The sequence below is a fragment of the Dromaius novaehollandiae genome, chromosome 18 (genome assembly GCF_036370855.1).
Source record: "Dromaius novaehollandiae isolate bDroNov1 chromosome 18, bDroNov1.hap1, whole genome shotgun sequence".
Classification (NCBI taxonomy): Eukaryota; Metazoa; Chordata; class Aves; order Casuariiformes; family Dromaiidae; genus Dromaius; species Dromaius novaehollandiae.
The window spans coordinates 13,780,254-13,798,820 of record NC_088115.1 but is presented as its reverse complement, the minus strand read 5'-3'; the positions used below and the strand labels follow the sequence as shown (position 1 = coordinate 13,798,820).

Here is an 18,567-nt window from a genome sequence, read left to right as displayed (position 1 = left end):
CTAGAGAGGAAACCAAGAGAAAAACACTGGAGTCCCAGGCTGGTCACCACTGCCTAGGTATCACTCTGTATTCCTTACCCATCTGTGACAGCCATGCCTGATACTGGGGAGTGCAACACCGGAGACACGGTCTAAATGCTGTAAGTGACAGGCCCTAGGCTGGCTACACTGTCTGGCAAAGGATTCGCCCCACATAATTTTAACTTGAGAGGCACAGCACCAGGTGTGTGACTCCAGCTGTGGTTGCCACAGCCCTCCAGCCAGGTTGCAGCTGGGTGACCCACTTACAGAAGGACATCTGGAGAATGTAAAGGCAAGGAGAGGACTGCGAAGCATCTCATGGGCTGAGCACACTGACAGCAGAGAAGCAAAAGAGGCCTGAGAACAGCCCCAGGGCAGCTAGTCAAATACACAGGGAGGGAGAGGAAGGTGAGCACTCCAGACACCACCAGCAACTGGAGGCTCTGGAGGCAGCATGGGTCGGTGAACCTCAAGGAATAGCCACAGGAGGAGCCACCTGCTCTGCCAAGGCACAACTGCCAGGCAGCCTGTGCCGGGAGAACGACACCCTGCAGCGCTCCCAACCATGGGGCGAACCCAGGCCTTCCACGTGGCCCAAGAGTCAGCTAGTCCTCCAGCAGAAAACTGTCTTTGATGTCGCATGAAATGGCAACCCTCAGGCTAAACATCTCATCTTCAGACTAGCTCGACACCCTCAGTACAGGCCTATTTTTAAGCATATAAAATTTCTGGCCCAGAAAACCCCTACTATTAGACGTCAGGGTGAATGGAGGCTGCCAGAAAGAGTGCTCTCAGCCCATTCCCACGATGTCCAACTTTGGGAGCCCAGGCCCCACTGCTAGTCCGAGAACGCTTCCCCAGTCAACAACCCAGGGCTGCAAAGCACATCATGCAGACACGTGTGGGCATACACTTACTCCTTGCTGGATTTGTTCTTGCTTCTATTAATCTGATTCGGCTTTTAAGCCTATCAGCAGGGAACCAAGAACTTTAGAAGCTTTTTTCTAGACTTTACAATCTCCAAAACAGACATAGTACCTGTTGTGTAAAACACCTTGTACTGAGCCAGTCGTAGTGCCTTTATCTCTCCGTCCTTCCCAGCTGCCCCACTGTTGGGGTGAAGCAGTGTCTGCAGGAAGAACAGAAGATCACCTGTCAGACCACAGCGGAGAAAGTTTGCTCTGTCCCGAGACCCGCTTCCTCTCCACACGAGACCATGTCCCACCTGTGCACACATTTAAAGATGCCATTTAGCCCCTGCAAACCACAGGAGCTTGACAACAAACCACATTTTACCTGCTAAAAAGCCTACAGGTGTGACACCAAAAGGAAAACAGGAAACATCGGCATCTTTCTTGTGCCTTCCTGGTCCCGCAGGAGGGCATGGCCAAGATAGTGCTGGACCATGAAAGATCTGCCACCCCTTTGCTTGCTGGGGATCTGTACAGATGCTTCCTCCTGCAGCATGTTTCAGCAGCCACAGCCCACTGAGCCTGTCATCCTCCCCGGCAACTGCTGGACGGGCGCTAATTGTGCACAAGGGAGACTCCAGCATCTGCTTCAGCTGTTTGTAATGATCACCCTGGTTTCTATCACTTCTCAACAGGATCATCTCAGTGCTTGAATGGGTGAGATTAGCCCAACCGCAGCCATTCCTGCAATGGCAGGTAACACCTCTACTTCTTTGCTGATGGAGTAGCACTATGTAGAGTCCCCTGTTGTAGTCTCCTTGCTTGTCCTCAGCCACAACCCCCTTTGCTAGAAATCTCATGCACTCTCTTCCAAAAAGATCAGTATCATTTCCTAAATGGAAATACAGATTCTGCTCTTGATTTACCCCAGTGATACTAATCCCTGGAGCTTATCTCCCCAGACCAGTTCTGGTGCAAGAATGAGATCCTGAAGGTGTGAGGCCTTCCAGAAGAGAATTTCTCAGAGCTACCAGCTGTGATGGTCTTTGTACAGAGGCTGAGGCATTCTTCTACCGCACCTTCACCCAACAGGATGCCCAACAGGATGCCAAGAAGACACACATCTCCAGCCCTCCTGCTGTAATTGCAGCTCAGCTCATGGCAGGGACATCTAAGAGATCCGTGCAGTTGTCTGGTGCCAGCAAACAAGCCACAAATTCAGGATGACCTCATGTCTCTAGTGAAGCAGAGGCTGTTCTCTTAAGTTAGGTGTTGAAACGCCATTCACGGTCCATCTCCTCTGGCTGACTCACCCTGTTCTCAGAGTGCTCCCTTCCCCGACAACAAGAGCCACGGCAATGGGAATCGGGGTGAGAGGAAGGGAAGGGTGGGTCGAATCTGTCCATTTCAGTATTTAGGACACTTGATCTGCACAGGATGACTGCCTTGGCACACATGAGTGAGAAGACAAGTGAGCTGGACGGTTAACTGGGCTTGTCTGTCAGATAATATCTGCTCTGGAGCCAATAGCTTCATTTAGTGATGAGTCACTAGAGGTTTCCTCCCTAGGAATGGAGTTTAAAAGTGATTCAAGAAATTTCCACTGTGCTAAAAATTAGAAACATCTGCTGAAGTTGTAGGCAGCTGCCGTGCCAAGTTTAGTAACAGTGTTCGCAGCTGATCAGCGCTGTAATGACTTAGCAGGTGTCCTGCTGTCCTGGCCTGTACGGAAACTGTGCCCTGGGGTATGTGAGCACCCCGGGCGAACGCGCTCGCTCCTGCACCTCCGGAGCACCCCGAGGTCAGAGATCACCCGCATTTGCTCCTGCCCTTACAATGGGGTGTAATACAGCATCTCTCCCTCCCGACTCTCCGGAGGGGCCCCCAGGGCCCCGTCACCATGGCATCCTGCCTGGCTGGGTACCAGCCTTGCAGCTAAACCACGCGGAGCAGCGGAAACACCGACGATCCCCGTGACGGCCAGGCTAAGCCACGCCAGGGACACCGTTACCAGGAGCACGCCGCAGCCGCTGTCTTGGGGCCCCCTTCGAAACCCATTCAAGAATGCCAGAATTCCGGGGGGGATTCCAAAATGCTTCTGTTTTTTCATTTTCATAAAGAATTCCTTTATTTCCCTCAATTGCAATATAAGGGGAAAAAACCCATCTTCTGAAATTTGCTTTTTAAAATCATGTTTTAAGAAAAATACTTAAAACCCGTTTGTGGGAGGCTCAGGCAGGAAGCACAAGAGGCATACAGCGTGCTCTGCACGAGGAGAAAATCCTTGCTCTTGAGCCCGCTTACGCTGACACCCCTCTGGAAATAGAGCAGCTCCAAAGTGGAAATTACTAATTATTTAAGGGCCCATTGAGCTAAGCTACTAGGGCCATGCGAGCAGCAATCGAACCAATCCACCTGCTTCCAGGCTTACATCTACGCTTTGCCTACACCCTTTAGCCAGACAACTTTAACTTTAGCAACACAGTGCCCAGTCTGGATGCTGTAACATCAGTGTGAAGGCACTTACTTAAACTTCCTTTGCTACCAACAAGCTTTTTCCTAAACATGCTTCATAAAACCCCACGATAAGAAAATCTATTAAAATTTCCTGCAATAAATAAGGTGCTTGATTCTACGAAGCCCTTTCAAGAAACGTTCCCAAGGCTTATGACCCATCTATTGATCTGTGATGTTGTTATTTAAAAAGAAAAAAATAATTCTGCCCTGAAAATCTGTTTTCTGAACTTAGTCCTCCAGGCTGTTTTCACAAGCGAGCAAGTGCGTGGGGAGGAGGAGCACATCCCTTTGACATTAAGCTAATGGAAAGAGCTTATTTGTCTGACACTTGTACCCTTGATACATTTTGTATGATGTGTTTATTTTTACTGTAAATAGCCCTTGCTCAAAACAGGACCTTGGCGCTGGCCCCAGCACAGTCACAGGTTGTCCTGGTGCCTAGTGCGCGGGCTGGGACGCAGAGCAAGGTTACCGCGGGGAGCTCACGCAAGGAAACCTCCGGCCACCGGCCTCCAGAGCACGGCCGAGACCGCGATTAGGAAAACAGCTGTCAGCGCCGTGCGTAAATCAAACGGCGGGGCGAGAAAGGGAACTGCTTTCGGGAGGATTTGTGTCAAGGAAGACCCTGCGACATCAAAGGTGGTTTTGCTATCAGCTGCTCGTAAGCTCAAGATGAAAGGGAGCGTCGCTGCCCTGCCAAGCGCGCTGCAGGCAGCCAAGCCGGGAGGCACCGGCACCCGGGCTGGCTCCCGCGGGATGCCGTCGCCGCGGTATGGCGAGGCCCGGGCTGAGCGCTGGGCGCTGCACGCCGCTCCGAGAAAGGTCACCTCCGCGCGCGGCCGGCTGGGCCGGTGGCCGCAGTGAGCCCGCGGCCAGGCAGCTGCAGCACATCTGCCACGGAAGCAGCCCGGCCGTGCTGTCCGCCCCGCGGGGCAGAGCACCGGCAACCCGGCCCCGAAGCGCCGACCCGTCTCGGGCCGCGGGGGCAGGCGGAGCCCAGCCCTGCAGGGGTTAACTCGCAGCCCTGGGCTCTCACCCTGCCTCTGAGAGCATTTAAAAACCGCTCCAGAAGTACTTGCTGCTGCCGGAAAGGCCGGGGAGCTGCCGCATTCCTGAGCGGAGGCGATGCCCTGCAGGAGCCGGCGGCGGTGGGAGCGTGTCGGAAGCGGCAGAGGACGCGGGGAAGACGTGCCTTGCAGCACCTCCGTGCGACGGAGCAGGAGGCTCCGCAGGTCCGTCCCCTCCTCTCTCAGATACCTGGAGGTCCACAAAGTCCCTCGAGGAGACGAGGCCTTCCAGGCAAGCGCCTGCTCTTGATCAGCACGTGCCGGCCGGCAGGGCAGATCGGGGAGCCAGCGGGAGCGAACGGGGCACCAGGAACAAGCTCCTTAGTTAGGAGCTCACGCCTTGGGGGAACACGGCCGTTCTCGCTGCCGTCCCACACCGACTGCTCGGGGCTGCTTTATTGCTTGGTCTGAAACGCAGAGCTCCTGTTACGCGCAGGAACTGCCAACAAGGCTTCGTTTCCCTACACCACACGCACACGCCAAGGGAGGCCTTTCCCAGCAAACCGTTATTCCCATCTCCCGGCGTCGCGAGCCCACGATGAGAGGTTAATCGGGAAGAGCACGGCCGAGCGCACACGGGCCACGTCCCATCCACTTCCACAGCTTATCTCACGCTTCAGTAGAGGGCTCCATAAATACGAACCAAATACCAAAACCCTGATGGAGGCAGAAAGCAAATCCAAGATCCCACCTGTGGCTTGTGGTGCTCGCAGGAAGATGGACTTTAAAAGCAAAATCAGGCTTTATCTGTGGGATTGCTATTAAAGCCACTTTTTTGTTCAGCAGAAGTCTTGTGCAACCTGGAGAAAAACACATCACCATATTGCTTGTTCTGCTACCTGCATTTTTTATGCTTGAAGGAGCTGTCAGCAGCTCCTATTGTTGCATGGACAGAAAACTGCAGGACACTGGACTGGCTGCCCCACTTAAACACCAATAATGGACACGTTACTGAGCCAAGGATCTCGGAGAATGAGTGCTTAATTATGTCTCTATCTGTCAAGATAAATAAAACATACACATCTAGGTCCGAGTGCCCGTGATCTTTTGCTTCTGACGCTGTGTACCTTGTGGAATCAGAAAAGAGAAACGCTGTGGCAATCCAGGCTGGGGCACCACGGGGCTGCTGCAAAACGCGGGAGGTGAAAACCCTCCCCAGTGCCGGCAGCGGGGACCCAAGCACACGGCCGGGGCCGGCGTCTTCTCCCGGGTCAGCAAACGCAGCCCTGCCGAGTCTGGCACTTGGGGAGTCACGGCAGCCCTGTGCACTGGAGCCATACGGACTCTAACCTATAATCCCAGATTTACGAACAAAGCATTTCTGCTAACTGGGCTGCTCAGCAGATAACTCTTGGCTAATCCGAAAGCCCTTTTATGGCCCCCAGGAGTCCCGGCAGTCGTTCCGCGCCACGACCACAGACTCGCACAAATTCCTGGGTTTGCAGCTGCAGAAGCGGAGCCCCAGCGGCGAGGAGCCCAGGCGCCGCGGGCAGTGCTTGGGGGCCGCCAGCCCCCGGCAGCCCGGCCCATGATACCGGGCTCTTGTCAGAGCTTCACAACAGCGAAGCCTGAGCCCGGCAGGACCACCCGGCTTTGGAAGGATGAGCTTGAGAGGGGGACGAATGGCAGCACCAGGGCAGTAACACCGCTGCTGACCTGCTGCCTCCCATTAGCCGCGGCGGGATAGGAGACGAAGCACTAACTACCACCGTCGAGGGAGGCGGTGGCAGGAATTAACCCAACGGTGACGCTGCCTTACCTTGTGGCCCTTGTCCGACTGCCGAAAGAGAACCGAGGACACGTCCAAACCATCAAAGCGCCTGTTCGGAGGCAGCTCAGCTTCAGCCAGGGCCACCAGAGTAGGGAAAATGTCCATAGTGCTGGAGGGAAGAGGTAGATTTCATTAATGCAATGAGCAAAGCACCCTGGAAGCCACCCAGCCCCACCTCTGAGCTCGGATCTGCTGCGTTAGGCCAGGTGCAGCCGGGCCGCCCTGCCGGTGCCCTTGCCCGGGTGGGGAATGAGGCCATAGACATGCCCAGGGTCACAGACGGTGACGGGAGAAGTGCTCCCGGCAAAGGCCCGACGCTCAGCCCTGGTCCTGCAGCACCCAGCACAACAACCGAGCTCTACATCAAAAGGTTAAAAACTGACTCAAGCACAGACTTAACCAGGGCAAGCCTTGCTCCGTACACCTATCCCCGCTGCAGCTCTTTGCTCAGACATGGCTCAGAGCCAGGCTGGCCATCCTGATTCACCCCGCATCTGGCGAGCCACGTGTTGTGCAAGCCCTGCACCTACGAGCTCACGCTCGTGGCACGCAGGGCACGGCATGGCACGGCACGGCACGGCACGGCACGGCACGGCACGGCACGGCGTCCCGCGGCTCCTCGCACCTGGCAGCAAGGGAGCGGCCCCGGGGCTTGGGCATGCGGGGAAGGCACCAGCTCTCCCTCCGGAGAAAGTGCCGGCACAGGGACTTTTTACGCCAATCACAGCAGATCCCACACCGTAGGAAAATGTGGTCTCACTTTTGCATCGCGCAGCACGAGCCATAGCAGCCAGAATGGAAAATGAGAGCAGTGCTATTTTGTGCACTTACACCAAAACGCCTGTCAGCATTTCCACCATAACCCGCTCTTCTCAGGGGCTGCCGCCCCAGGCACAGAGTGCTGCCCGGGGCTCGTTCCTGGTCACTCCACGGGCGACGGGTGTGCTGCAGGGACAGTGCAGCGGGTGTCCAGCACCCTGTCACCTGCAACGGGCACCTCGGGGACGCAGAGGGCGAGCGCTGCTGCTTTGGTGCCTGCGAGCTGCCTGCTGCCCGTGGCCCGGAGCCAGACCTCTAAGGCAACCATCTCCATGACCGCACACCGGGCAGCAAGTCCGCTCGGCTCGGAGGGGCCACAGGTCCAGCACCCTCCTCGCTGGGCTGGGAACGCTTGGCTGCCACCGACTCATCGCACAGCCTCGGCAAAGCCACTGCCCCTTTGCAGGCCGAATTTCCTGGCCACGGGCAGGCCTGACTCCGTCCAGATCAGAGAGACGCACCGCCCGCAAGCCCGCCTTATCTAACCCCGCTCGCGGCGTCCCGGCCCCGCCGCTGCAAAGCCCGAACGGCAGATCCCCGGCGAAAGCGGGGCGGCTTCCTCCCCCTCCCAGCGCACAGGCTTTGCCCCGCGGAGGGGCCCCAGACGGTGCAAGCGAGCCGCGGAGCAACGGGGTGCCGGAAGGCAGCAGGAATTTCGCTCACGTGTGTCCTTCGGCGCTGGGCCCCTCGTTACTGGCCAGCATGCAAACACGGCTGCGTGATCGGAGAGAAGAAAAAGCCCAGAACTTAAGGGCCCCTGTTTCTCCTGTTCAGCGAGTTTTAATTTAGCTGCTAAGAGACCGGGAGGACAAATAAGAACAAACAATGCTGAGGAGAGCTGAAAGGCAGCCCCGGCTACGGCCGCGCTCGCCGAGGCAGGCTGAGCGGCCAGGCGAGCCAGGAGGTGCCGAAAAAATCCGCCGCCCCGCTGCGCAAACTGAGGGCACATCCCGGCAGGAATTTCACCGAGGTCAGCGCGAGTCCGCCCGAAACCGCTGCCCCCAGCACTCGCGCGGCTCGGGCTCGCAGCCCCCTCGGCTGCTGCAGGTGCTCAGCACCCTCCAGACCTGGCCCCAGCACGTGCATTCGTATGCTTTAAAATCGCCGTTACCAAAAGCAGCCCCGAAACAGCAGCCAGGCCCTCTGGAAACGGTCACGGCCCTAGAAGTTGAAAGAGGCCTTGCAAGGCAGGGATGCTGGGTGGTCAGACAGCTTCCAGCCTCCAAGCAACAAATTCAGCCAAAACAACTTGTTTTCAGCCGGTCGGAGGTTCTCAGCATGGCTTTGGTCAGAGGGCCCCTCCTTGCAGGTACGTGACAAGCACCTAAAGCTCTGTCCCAACAACTCACACTCCAAGCTCAGGGTCTGTGTCCTGAATTCCCTCCCACCCACGGCTACGTCAGCGTGCCACCCTTTCCTGCACCCAGGGCTCCAGGAGATCCTGTGGTTCTCCATGCCGCTATCAACCTGCTCCTCACCAACAGCTGCAACCAGTGTCCTCCGTGAACAGCCTCTGATGGCAGGGACGGGGTCATTCCCCCGCAGCCACAGAGTCCTGCTTGCCCGTATATCACACAGCAACTCCGCTGCTGATAACCAGCCTTCCCTCTGTGTGCCGGGCCTCTGCGCTGGACACAAGGGCCCTTTTGGAGCTGGGACCTCAGGGCACGCTGGTGAGAGACCAGGGCTGAGCAATCAAAGAGGAAACTTCTAAGGCATCGGACATCAAATATCACACAGATCATCAACCAGCATGAAAGAAAAATGCTGTGCTGCCCAAACTAAAGGTCATCCTGCAGTTCTGGGAAGGGTTCTCTTTTGAGAGCCCAACACCAAACCTGCTACACTGCATCTGACTAGGATTTCTGGGCCACCACCTTGTGCCCATATCACCTCCAGAAGGAGTATCTGGGAACATCGTCTGGAGACTGGCCAAGAGGTATCACCAACCAGCTGTCATTTTTGCCCTTTTTGTCCTACCACATGCTCAACAGGACACAGAGCAAGTCCAGGATCAAGACCGTTTTTTAGACCAAACCACCAGACTGGAGGAGAAGGGCTGGGACAGGGAACATGGAAGACCTCTGGGAGGTCTGAAGACAACGTTATGGATGATGGAGGGCAAAGGTGGTTAAAAATCTTTCCAGCCGAGTGCAGAGTTGCCCCACAGAAAGAGCCACAAACAGACTTTTGTCAAGGTTCACATCAAAGCAAAGGCCCTCCAAGCACACAGACCCCAGAAGAAAAGCGAGGGAAACTGCACTTGCAGTGAAAGGGAAAGCCATTTTTGCCAACGCCGTAGACCCAGCCAAGAGAGCTCCTAGCAAATGAAGGAGCTCCAACTTCCTGCTGCCTCTGAAAAGCAAAGCAAAAAGAGAAGCAGCCTGAGCCCGGAGAGGTGGCCTTCCGCCTGCGTGAGGGTGAGGCCCAGGGCGGGCGTTTCAAAGGGAGAACCCAGGAGAAACGATGAGTATGCTGGGCACGACCATGGCAGAGAAAGCTTTTCCACGCCAGGCCACCTCGGGCCAACAGCGGCACAACCCGATGACTGTGCAGCGCCGAGCAGCTCCCGGGCGGCAGAACCTGCTCTCCCAACGCCCCGGGCCGCGCGCTCCCCTCCTGCACAGCTCTGTGCCGCATGCACGATCGGGCTGGCGCAATTTGTTCCTTATTCATCATCCCACTGACCTATTTCTTCAGTGCCCTACTTTTTATTGGTGTGGGGTAGGGCATAAGCGCGGCAGGAGGCTCCAACAAATATTAAGAAAAGCCGACACGGCAGATTTCTGTGCAAATCAACGTGCAGGCACAAGTTCGTGCTGGCGCAGGGGAGGACCGCGGCAAGCATCAGCATTTCTTTGCTGGCTTCAGCTTTCCCAGCCCCTGGCCATGCTAACCCTCTTTCACCCCTGCTCCCCGTGCAGAAGAGAACATAAAACAAAGCAATACCAGGCCTGGCTGCGGCAACCCTGGCCCAGGCGGGTCAAAGGAGCTCTAGCAGCCCAGGACACGGCGGGCCAGCACCCTCAGGGATCCCGCAGAGCACCCCATCCCTCTGCCACGGGGAGCGAGGTGCGGGTAGAGGCAAGACAGTTCTCGGCAGATTATTCTCCTGCAAACGTTCTCAGCATTTTCATAACCTCGGGGGCAGAAGGAAGCGTTAAGCAGGCAGTTAATCAGGCCTTCGCCCATCGTCTGCCCTTGTGCCGCTCCTGACAGAGGATCCCAGAGCCTCTCTTGCACATCTCCAACCACACAGAAGTCATTCCTTGCCTGCAGACGTTTCCCAGCGGCACGTTCAGATTTAATCCCCCCTCCAGCTCCTTCCCCATCCCTATCAGCGAGAGGGAAAGTCTTCAACCTCCCTATTTCAGGAGGGCAGCAAAAAGCAGGCACTCTCCCTTGGAGGCCAGCCCTGGGAGAGTGACTCTGTGCCGCGGAGGAAGAGCCGGGCTCCCCACGGCAGCACTCAGGCAGCAAGCGGCCTCTCCCCTCCGCACCCCTGCCGTGAGCTCTGGCCACGGCCCGGGCCACGGCGGTGGCAGGCCTTTCCGAGCACCAGCCGCCACTCGCGTCCCCCGGGCTGTCTTGGCACCACCCTCGCTGCCTCCCGAAAGGGAATTCACAGCGGGAACTCCGGCATTGCCTCCTCCTGATGCCAGGGCATGGCCCCAAGCCAGCCGGCATGGGTCCGAGCCAGCACCGGGCTGTGCCGGCGCGGACGTTGGTGCGCTCTGGGTCTCAGACTCAGCAGCGAGCAAGCCAGTGCCTGACCCCAGCACTGCCCAGGGACGTCGGTCCCCCTTGCTCTGAGGAACCCGAAGTGCAGTCCTCTGCAGGGCAGGGGGACAATAAAACATGCCTGAGAAAGCCTCAAACCGGGTTTTCGGGATCTCCTATAAGGGGTCTTTGTGGCTTGGATGGGATGGGGAAGATGCAAGGGAATCCGCTGATGAAACGTCACGGGGATAGGGAGGACAGGTATCTGCAATGTAAAGAGGAGCTTGGTTCAGAGGGATTTGGGGTAGAAAACCCATCCCACCAAGGTCACCAGTGCATCAGCACACAAACCGTGGCAGATGCTGGCAGCGCCCAGGCAGCACGAGATGGATGGCAGGCATCCCTTAGAGGAACCACGTCCCGGAGGAACGCCAGGCCCGGCCGCGCTGGCGCAGGGCCTCCAGGTACCCCGACCCCAGACCTCGCGCCCAGCGCGGCTGACGGCTGTGCGACCCTGGGCTTCCCCCGCGGCTGCCGCCCCGGCTCTGCCCCTCGACGGGCGAGCGCAGCACACACAAACCAGCGACTGTTGTTTTGCACCGCTGCTTACGTCACTGCTGGAGCTGGTCTGGACAGCAGAGCTGGTTACAGCAGCGAGGCCGTCAGCCCTTCGCTGGCAATTTCCTGCCTTTTGTTGGTTTGTGTCACACACTTGAACTTTATGAAACCTCCTTGGGGTTTGTTGACTTTGAATTTCCGTGTCTGAGACAGATTCCCCCTTAGGCATTTCTGAATAACCAAACTCCGTGCATCTGGGCCAGCACTTTCAAAACTTGGGCTTTGTTTACCGGAGAAGCCGTGAGGTGGGACGCGTCCCAGCTGCAGAGACGTCAGCGTACAGGAGATTACCGGAAGCCGGCTGGGCTGAAGGCACCAGCTCGTGCTCGTCAGTGGAGCAACTCGGGGCCCCATATATGGCTGCAAAATTACGCCAGTCTCCTCGCTGCAGCACTCCTGGCTGCCCCCGCGATGGTGAGGGCACTTTGCAGGGCGGCGCGGGAATCAGACAGCCCACTGAATCGCGTCTTTGTTTCAAAATAATAAAAAGCCCCAAGCCACACTCTTGGGGGATGGCATGGGCTCTCCAGGGCCACCCCCCTTCCCCAGCGCGCTGCACAGTCCACGTGCCACCGTGGCACTGGCAGCTGTCTAGATTTACAGCTGTCAAACCTGCTGGACCAGATCTGGGAGGTGGAAAAGCAGCAGATAAGGTCTTTCAGGACAGGGCCGTGCAGTCCTGCTGCTCTTGTGCGAGTGCCCTGCTGTCCAGGGAGACGGCCTGAGCACATGGCAGCAGGGCAGCAGCTGCCTGGCTTGGGGCACCCTCGGCTGCAGCGAAAGGCCTTGGCTTTGCAGAGCAATCCCCCCTCTGAAAGGGAGAGTGGGGCGAGACATGCAGGCGCCGGGGACAACAGAAGGAGTCAACAGAGGGATGATGGGGAGCCAAACACAAGCAGCTGATAAGAGAAAGCACACTGGAGGATATCTCCTGCTATGGGGAGGACAGGGGTGGCCAAGAGGGCAGGATCAACCCAAACCTGGAGCAGTTGGCCCAGATCTCCTTGCTTTGAAGCACTGCCCTGGGAAGTGATGGACCCAAGCCAGTGAATCCCAGTAAAGGGCCTGGCCAGGCTGGCTCGGGTGTGCGTGCAGCAAGGAGGGTGAGGAGGCAGACGGCTGCAGGGCTGTGAGGGCCTGGAGCCCCCTGAGCAGGCGCGGTGGCTCTGGCCCGCATCCTGGCAGTCCATCACCAGGCCGCAGAAGGGCCACCAGCATTTGCTGCACGACGGTCAGCTGCGGCTCCATGCAAATCTCTGCAGCACAACTTTCCCCAGAGAGGTGAGGAGCAGGAGACAGCAATCCTTCCCCTCCGCTCTCCCCCAAAACTCACTCCCAGGAGAAGCCAGAACCACCTCTAAACGTTGCCGCATCCTGAGCTGATTGTAAACCTCCTCTCTCCAGCCAGCCGTTCCCACAACCGCACCCTCCTCCACATAAAGCCATTCACAAACCACAAAGCCTAAGCCTGCTTCTCGGTGGAGAGAGAGAACGTCGTCATCTTTTAATTATCGGGAGGCAGTCTGCCACCGCAGCAGAGAAACACAGATCCCTACAGCTGCTAATGTGAATCCACCAGCCTCACAAAAAGAGCTTTCAGCTCCTATTTGCTGAAGCATTAAGTCTTATGGGCCTGGGAGAGGACAAAAGTAGAGTCTTACACAATGCAGTCAGTAACCAACATGGGTCACTGCTGCCAAAATTGAGATAATCACCTGGTTCCCAAAGCTTTGTCACCTGTCTAGCAACAGGGTGTCCTTTTAAACCGCACTCGGGAACACACCTTCTCCTGGTTTAATCGCAAGGGGCCTGACGCGGCGCCAAGGCAAACAGGAGCCATCTCGCTCTCTGATGCGATTGTGCTCGCTGACAGCAAGTGCTTAACTACAGCCGGGTCTGCAGAAAGCCCCTTGGTGCCAGGAAGGCAGCACTTGCCCCTACCTCAGCACGGCGGGGCTCGTCCGGTTGGCGGGGATTCGGCCGGGCCAGTACGCCAGCGCCGGGACCCGGTGGCCTCCTTCCCAGGTTGTTTGCTTCGCTGAGCTCCCACCTGTAAGACAAACAGGCAGCGCTCAGCGTCCTCCTGCAAAGGCGCTTTTCACGAAAGGAAAAATCTCATGACCCGAGTTTCCCATATAAAGGAACTATTCAGAGGCAGAGACCAAGTAAATGACCCTTTCGAAACAAAGGAGGACGATTTCACTGGAGAGATGAAGCTGGGTCATGGAGGGAAAAGAAAGTTAAAGGAGCTTTTTAAAGAAACAGGGAGAGGGGAAAAAAAAGCGGTTCTGGTTTGGGCATGCTGCCCTTTACTTCTCATCTGCTCTAGCAAGTGAGAAATGCAGTGCTGCTTCCCTAAACCAAGCTGCTGGAGCTGCAGTATTTTCATAAACCTTTGATGTTGTGTGAGAATGCAGAGAAGGCAGGAAATATATGAAATTATTCCAAAGAGCAGACAGTCGCTGCAAAGGGGCCGTGCTCACGCAGCGGGCCTGGGGGCCGCGGCAGGACCGTGCCCCTGTGCGCGGGTGGATGCACACGGACACGCAGGTGAGGGAAGCAGGGCTGGAAACGGCCCAGCTGCATGCGAGCTGCTGCCTTCCGCTTGAGAAAGCGCTGGGAGCCCCCCCCAGCCGGCTAGAACTGCTCCGTTAAAAATACATTCCTTCTGATAACATTACAGTTCGCCCTGCTGTCATTTAATTAACCCTTTCATCTCTTTCCCAGCAAAGCCCAAATGCTCCTACTCTGCCTCGAGGCTGGTCCCTGCCAGCCCATGCTCTGGGAAACAAGCAGCTCTGCATGGCCGCAGGGAAGTCGCCCCATCCCTCTTTTCACCTGGGGTCCCAAGGCCCACAGGAGGGGTCCAAGGCCCACAGGAGGGGTCCTGAGCACCAAGACGGGGGTACTGCAGAAATTCCGCTCTTGCTGTGGCATAAAGAGCCCCAAGAAGCCGGAGGGGAAGGGAGAGGGGGAAGGGGACAAAGAGAAAATCTCAACCAATTCACCAAACAAACTTCCCAAGCTACAGGCCATTTCCTTTTGTTTGCCCTGCTTTCAGGCGTGCACATGGCAACAGCGTTAATCCAAAGCCATTTCCTTCAGGCAGAGCCAAGAGAAAGGAGATGTTCTTTCTGCTGCACAACAAGCTTTGAACCCAGCTCTCGTCTGGGAGCGCGTGTGCTGTTTCTATGGAACTCACCATCCCGTCCTAGCCTCTCCAGGAGTCACGGTGAGTCACGGCCTTATTTTACAGTTATTTGGGACGATCCTGCATTCTCAAAATGATGCAGCTGTACTTACGCTACTGGAGAAAAAGAAGAGACACACGGGTGTCATCCCTGCTCCGTAGCGGGTACTATGCAGCAACAGTGGCACCATGCAGAACCCGGGGACATGGTTTCTAACCCCGTTGCCTGCCCTGGCAGCTCAGACAAGCCATGTTCCCCTGTCCCCTTCCCCACCCAAACCTCTCGAGTTCCTCCCTCTGGGGCCTGAGACAGCGGGACACAGTCTGCACCGGGATCTCTTGAGGCTACTGCAAGTATGAACAGCGCTTCCAGCATGCATCACATATGACTTAAAGTGCTGCCCATATTTTTAGATGCTGTTAGAAACAATATCAAGTATAGCAATTATTATCAATCCACATCTCTGCCTGCGTATTAAATACAAGCTTCATAAGACGGCATCTGTACTTCACATGACTTTCTGCTTCCAGGCTGGGCACATCAAGGACCAGTAAGCGCAGTGCTTCAGGCACAAGCCCCTAACAAGCAGAGTCTCTCAAAGGATGCTGACTGGATATTTCACTTCAGACACTGGGGTATCTTTAGACACACAGGAAGCCAGAGCTGCCCGTGGACAAGCTAACGTTAACACTTTCAGCAGTAAACTGTGCTGAAATATCCCAGACCAAACCAGGGATTTTTCTCAAGACCAGTGGTGATGCAATCCTGCTGTGACAGAGATTGATGGAGGCCACGGCTTTCCAGGAAAGGCACAACTGAACATTCCCGTTTGAGGAAGAAAACCACCGCATGCCGGTCCCCCACCTGCCACAGCCCTGCCCTCCGGCAGTGCTGGCCAGCGGGTCCCGGGAGGGGGACGAGTCCAGAGCCTCCTCTCAAAGCTGGCTCAAAACACGCGCAGCACCATGGCCCCGACAGCCCCGTGCCCATCACAGCTTCCCTCCTTCCAGGGCTCTTTGCAGGCCCTGAGAGCCGGAGATGGGAAACTGATTTTCTGAGCGGGTTGGGGGCTACTGCAGAGCAAAGGGAAAGCTCTTCTTCAGAGGTGAAGCTCCTCTTCAGAAGAGCTCTCAAACAGGAGAAAGGGGAAGCCAAGCACATAGATTTGCTGCTCGAAGTGAGGACCTAATCCAGCGACCACCAAAGTTAATGGAAAACATTCCTGGAATTTGGGTTGGACCCTAAAAGGAAATGCCGAACTATGTGAAATGTATATACTCCTGAATAATCCTTCATCCACTTCCCTCCCTTTCCCTAAAAAGGCCTTCCCCCATAGGAATGCTGCTCCGCAGCATGGAGAGCCCGTTCCCGCTGGAAGCAGGGCCGGGGGCATTGCCGGCGACAGTCCACAGCGCATTCCCCAGCGCCAGAGGACGAAGGTGAAGGTGGAAAGTGCTGAGGCACTCAAGGGATAGGCAGGGTTACCCAACAGGTTACACAAAACAAGTACTGCATGGTGCCGCGCTAAAGAAACAGAGCTCTTAAGGTCATGGGAGTTTGCAGTATTAGATACAGATCAGCCAAAGGCTGACAGTAATGTGCAGCTATTATAGTTCCAGATATGTTTTTCTGCTTTCAAATTATCTGTGCAACAACAAGCTGTGGGATTTCAGAAATCATTGCTCCCAGCTGATATTTACAGCCAGCTCCTAGAAACCTGACAACTTGATCTACTTCCTAACCTTATGTGATATTCAGGGCTTGGGTTGTTTTTGTAGGGCTGCATGTGGGCAGTAAGATGCTGGAAGGGGTTTGTGTTTTTGTAGTTTTGTTCCCAGATGCTGGACTGCTTGTACCATATGCTCCAACTTGTGACTGTCGGTTGCTCAAGAGCAGCCCAGGTCATCAGCAGGATTTGTCTGTTTACTAAAAAAATTAAGGTTCTCATTTCTTCCCGAGGCCAGGACACCCGAACGAAAGGATCTCAGGGAACCGGAAAAGGAGAAGAGCAAATCATCAGCCTGCCAGCCCCGCAGCGGTGTTTGCACAGAGAACCAGCCTCGGCTTCCTCTCTCTGGTAGGTGTCAGGAAGCAGATGAGGAAAGACGCGCTGCCTCCGCGCTCGCCTCCTCTGCCGCGGCCTCCCTTCCCTCCCCTCCCTCGACTGACCCAGAGCAAACAGGGAAACATAACCCGACACACATTTACAGTGCGTAATACAAGCAGAAGTGGGAAACGCCTGACTCATGCATGCTTCTGGCCGCTCGAGCCGAAATAAACCCACCAACCAGATGGCTTGGCCGGAAAAGGATGAAAAAAATGTTAGAGAAAAAGCAAATAAAAGTCCCGCAGAGCTCTGCTCGGGGGGCTTGCTGGGGCTTTCTCCTCCGAGGCAAGGAGTTGGTGCTGCGTGCCCAGGACGCTCGCAGCTCGCCGCAGCAGGGCATGCAAGACCCTGCCGGAACTGGTGACCCTAAAATAGGGACTGCAAGAGCTCTCCTTCTCCATCCCACCTGCCTTACGCCCCGACACCTGCGGTGGACCAGCCTCCCACGCTGTGCTCCAGGGCTGCCAGCAGCGTGTGGGTGACCAGAGCACAAGCACGCTCGGCACGCTCCAGCAGGGAAGCAGTCTGAACAGGGCTGGGTCAGCCGAGCCCTTAGGGTGCCCTCCTTCGGGTCCCAGCTCCTGCAGGCCAGTTCTCAATCGCCAGTTTAAAAAACCCAAACAAGCTGTTGCACCAAATGTTTGAAAACAGCAGCTGCTCGCCCCCAGTTTGCAAAGGGCCTGAGACACCAGCTCGCCGGGACTCAGGGTGCTTTCGTGGTGCCCACTCATCGCAAGGCTGTGACACAGGACTGCTGGGGGCAGCCCAGGGCCTCGTGTCACAGGCCAGCCCCGTGGCAGTTTTGGGGGAAAACCTGAGATAGCATTGTGTGTATGCTGAAGACAGGAAAATGGGTCTGCAGAAATGCTCTGGGTTACCTCGCTGCCGCTGCCAAACGCCGGCGAATGGCCCGACGCCTCCGGCCAGCTCGCACTTCTGAGCCCAGGGGCCGTTGTCACCTGCAAGACAAAAACGTCTCCGTGAGCAACATCGCTGGATGGGATGGACACGGGTGGGCTGATGGAGGGCATGAGGCCACCCCTCTGCTCTCCAAGGGCTTCTCCGTGCTTGAGGGTCAAAGTGGCACCTGGGGCACCCTCTGTCCCCCCTTTTTAGGGAGCTTTTGTGCCCTGCCAGAAGACCAATGCCCTCTGCTACGCTCCCTTCTATCACCAGATGCCTTTCTACATTAGCAAGAGTGGAGAGCGGGGCCTGACAGGCAGTTGCTGGTAATAAAGGTTTATTTTCAAGTGAAAGGGCCCCATTTCTTCAAGGTAGCTCGAGTTCCCCGTATGCGACCGAACCCAAGATGGGGGCAGAGGAGACGACTGCACAGCAGTGCCTGCCTCGGGCTTTAATGAGCCCCCGAGCAGTTCCTGTCATCTGGTCAACAGTGGAGCAAGACGTCCTCATTAGAGAGGCTTCTCAGCGAGAGCGGATTTGGGCTTTTTAATTAACGAGGATTTGAGGTTTAATTAGACGTGGCCGTCCGGATTCAGCCCGCTGCCCGAAGGGGGGCGGCGGGGCGGAAAACAAGCTGCCCGGTGAGAGGGAGCGGCAGCCCCGGGACCCCAGCAGCCCCGGCTGGGCCAGGGCCGAGGGGAGCAGCCCCCGTCGGGAGCCCCGGGCGGGCTGCCCTCGTCCGCTCGTCGCTCCCGCGTCTGCCGAGTGGCCGGGATGCCAAGGGCCGGGCAAAAACAGGCGTCTCGCCCACCACACCCCCACGCTAGCCCGCAGCGAAGTCGCCTAAAGCCAGCGGGGAAACGAGCCGGTTTTGCGGTGATGGCGGGGGGAGTCCTGCCCGCCTCGGCTCCGACGTCCCCCT

At 56.7% G+C, this 18,567-nt stretch overlaps 1 protein-coding gene and 1 long non-coding RNA gene across 10 annotated transcripts in view; one reads left to right on the top strand and one right to left on the bottom strand.

Annotated features, from left to right (window-relative positions):
* Positions 1 to 18,567, bottom strand: part of ARSG (arylsulfatase G) — a 47,061-nt gene that overhangs the window by 2,024 nt on the left and 26,470 nt on the right. For all 9 annotated transcript variants that reach the window (XM_064522776.1, XM_064522775.1, XM_064522773.1 and 6 more), the window contains 4 exons: positions 17,621 to 17,701; positions 13,386 to 13,494; positions 6,276 to 6,396; positions 1,060 to 1,150 (listed from right to left, as the gene is read on the bottom strand). In XM_064522776.1, the coding sequence (XP_064378846.1) occupies positions 1,060 to 1,150; positions 6,276 to 6,396; positions 13,386 to 13,494; positions 17,621 to 17,701 (402 nt within the window). The remainder of the gene's footprint in view (positions 1 to 1,059; positions 1,151 to 6,275; positions 6,397 to 13,385; positions 13,495 to 17,620; positions 17,702 to 18,567) is intronic.
* Positions 14,478 to 17,625, top strand: LOC135330270 (uncharacterized). Its single transcript, XR_010392185.1, has 3 exons — positions 14,478 to 14,676; positions 16,595 to 16,712; positions 16,846 to 17,625. It is a non-coding gene; the product is annotated as an uncharacterized LOC135330270 (long non-coding RNA).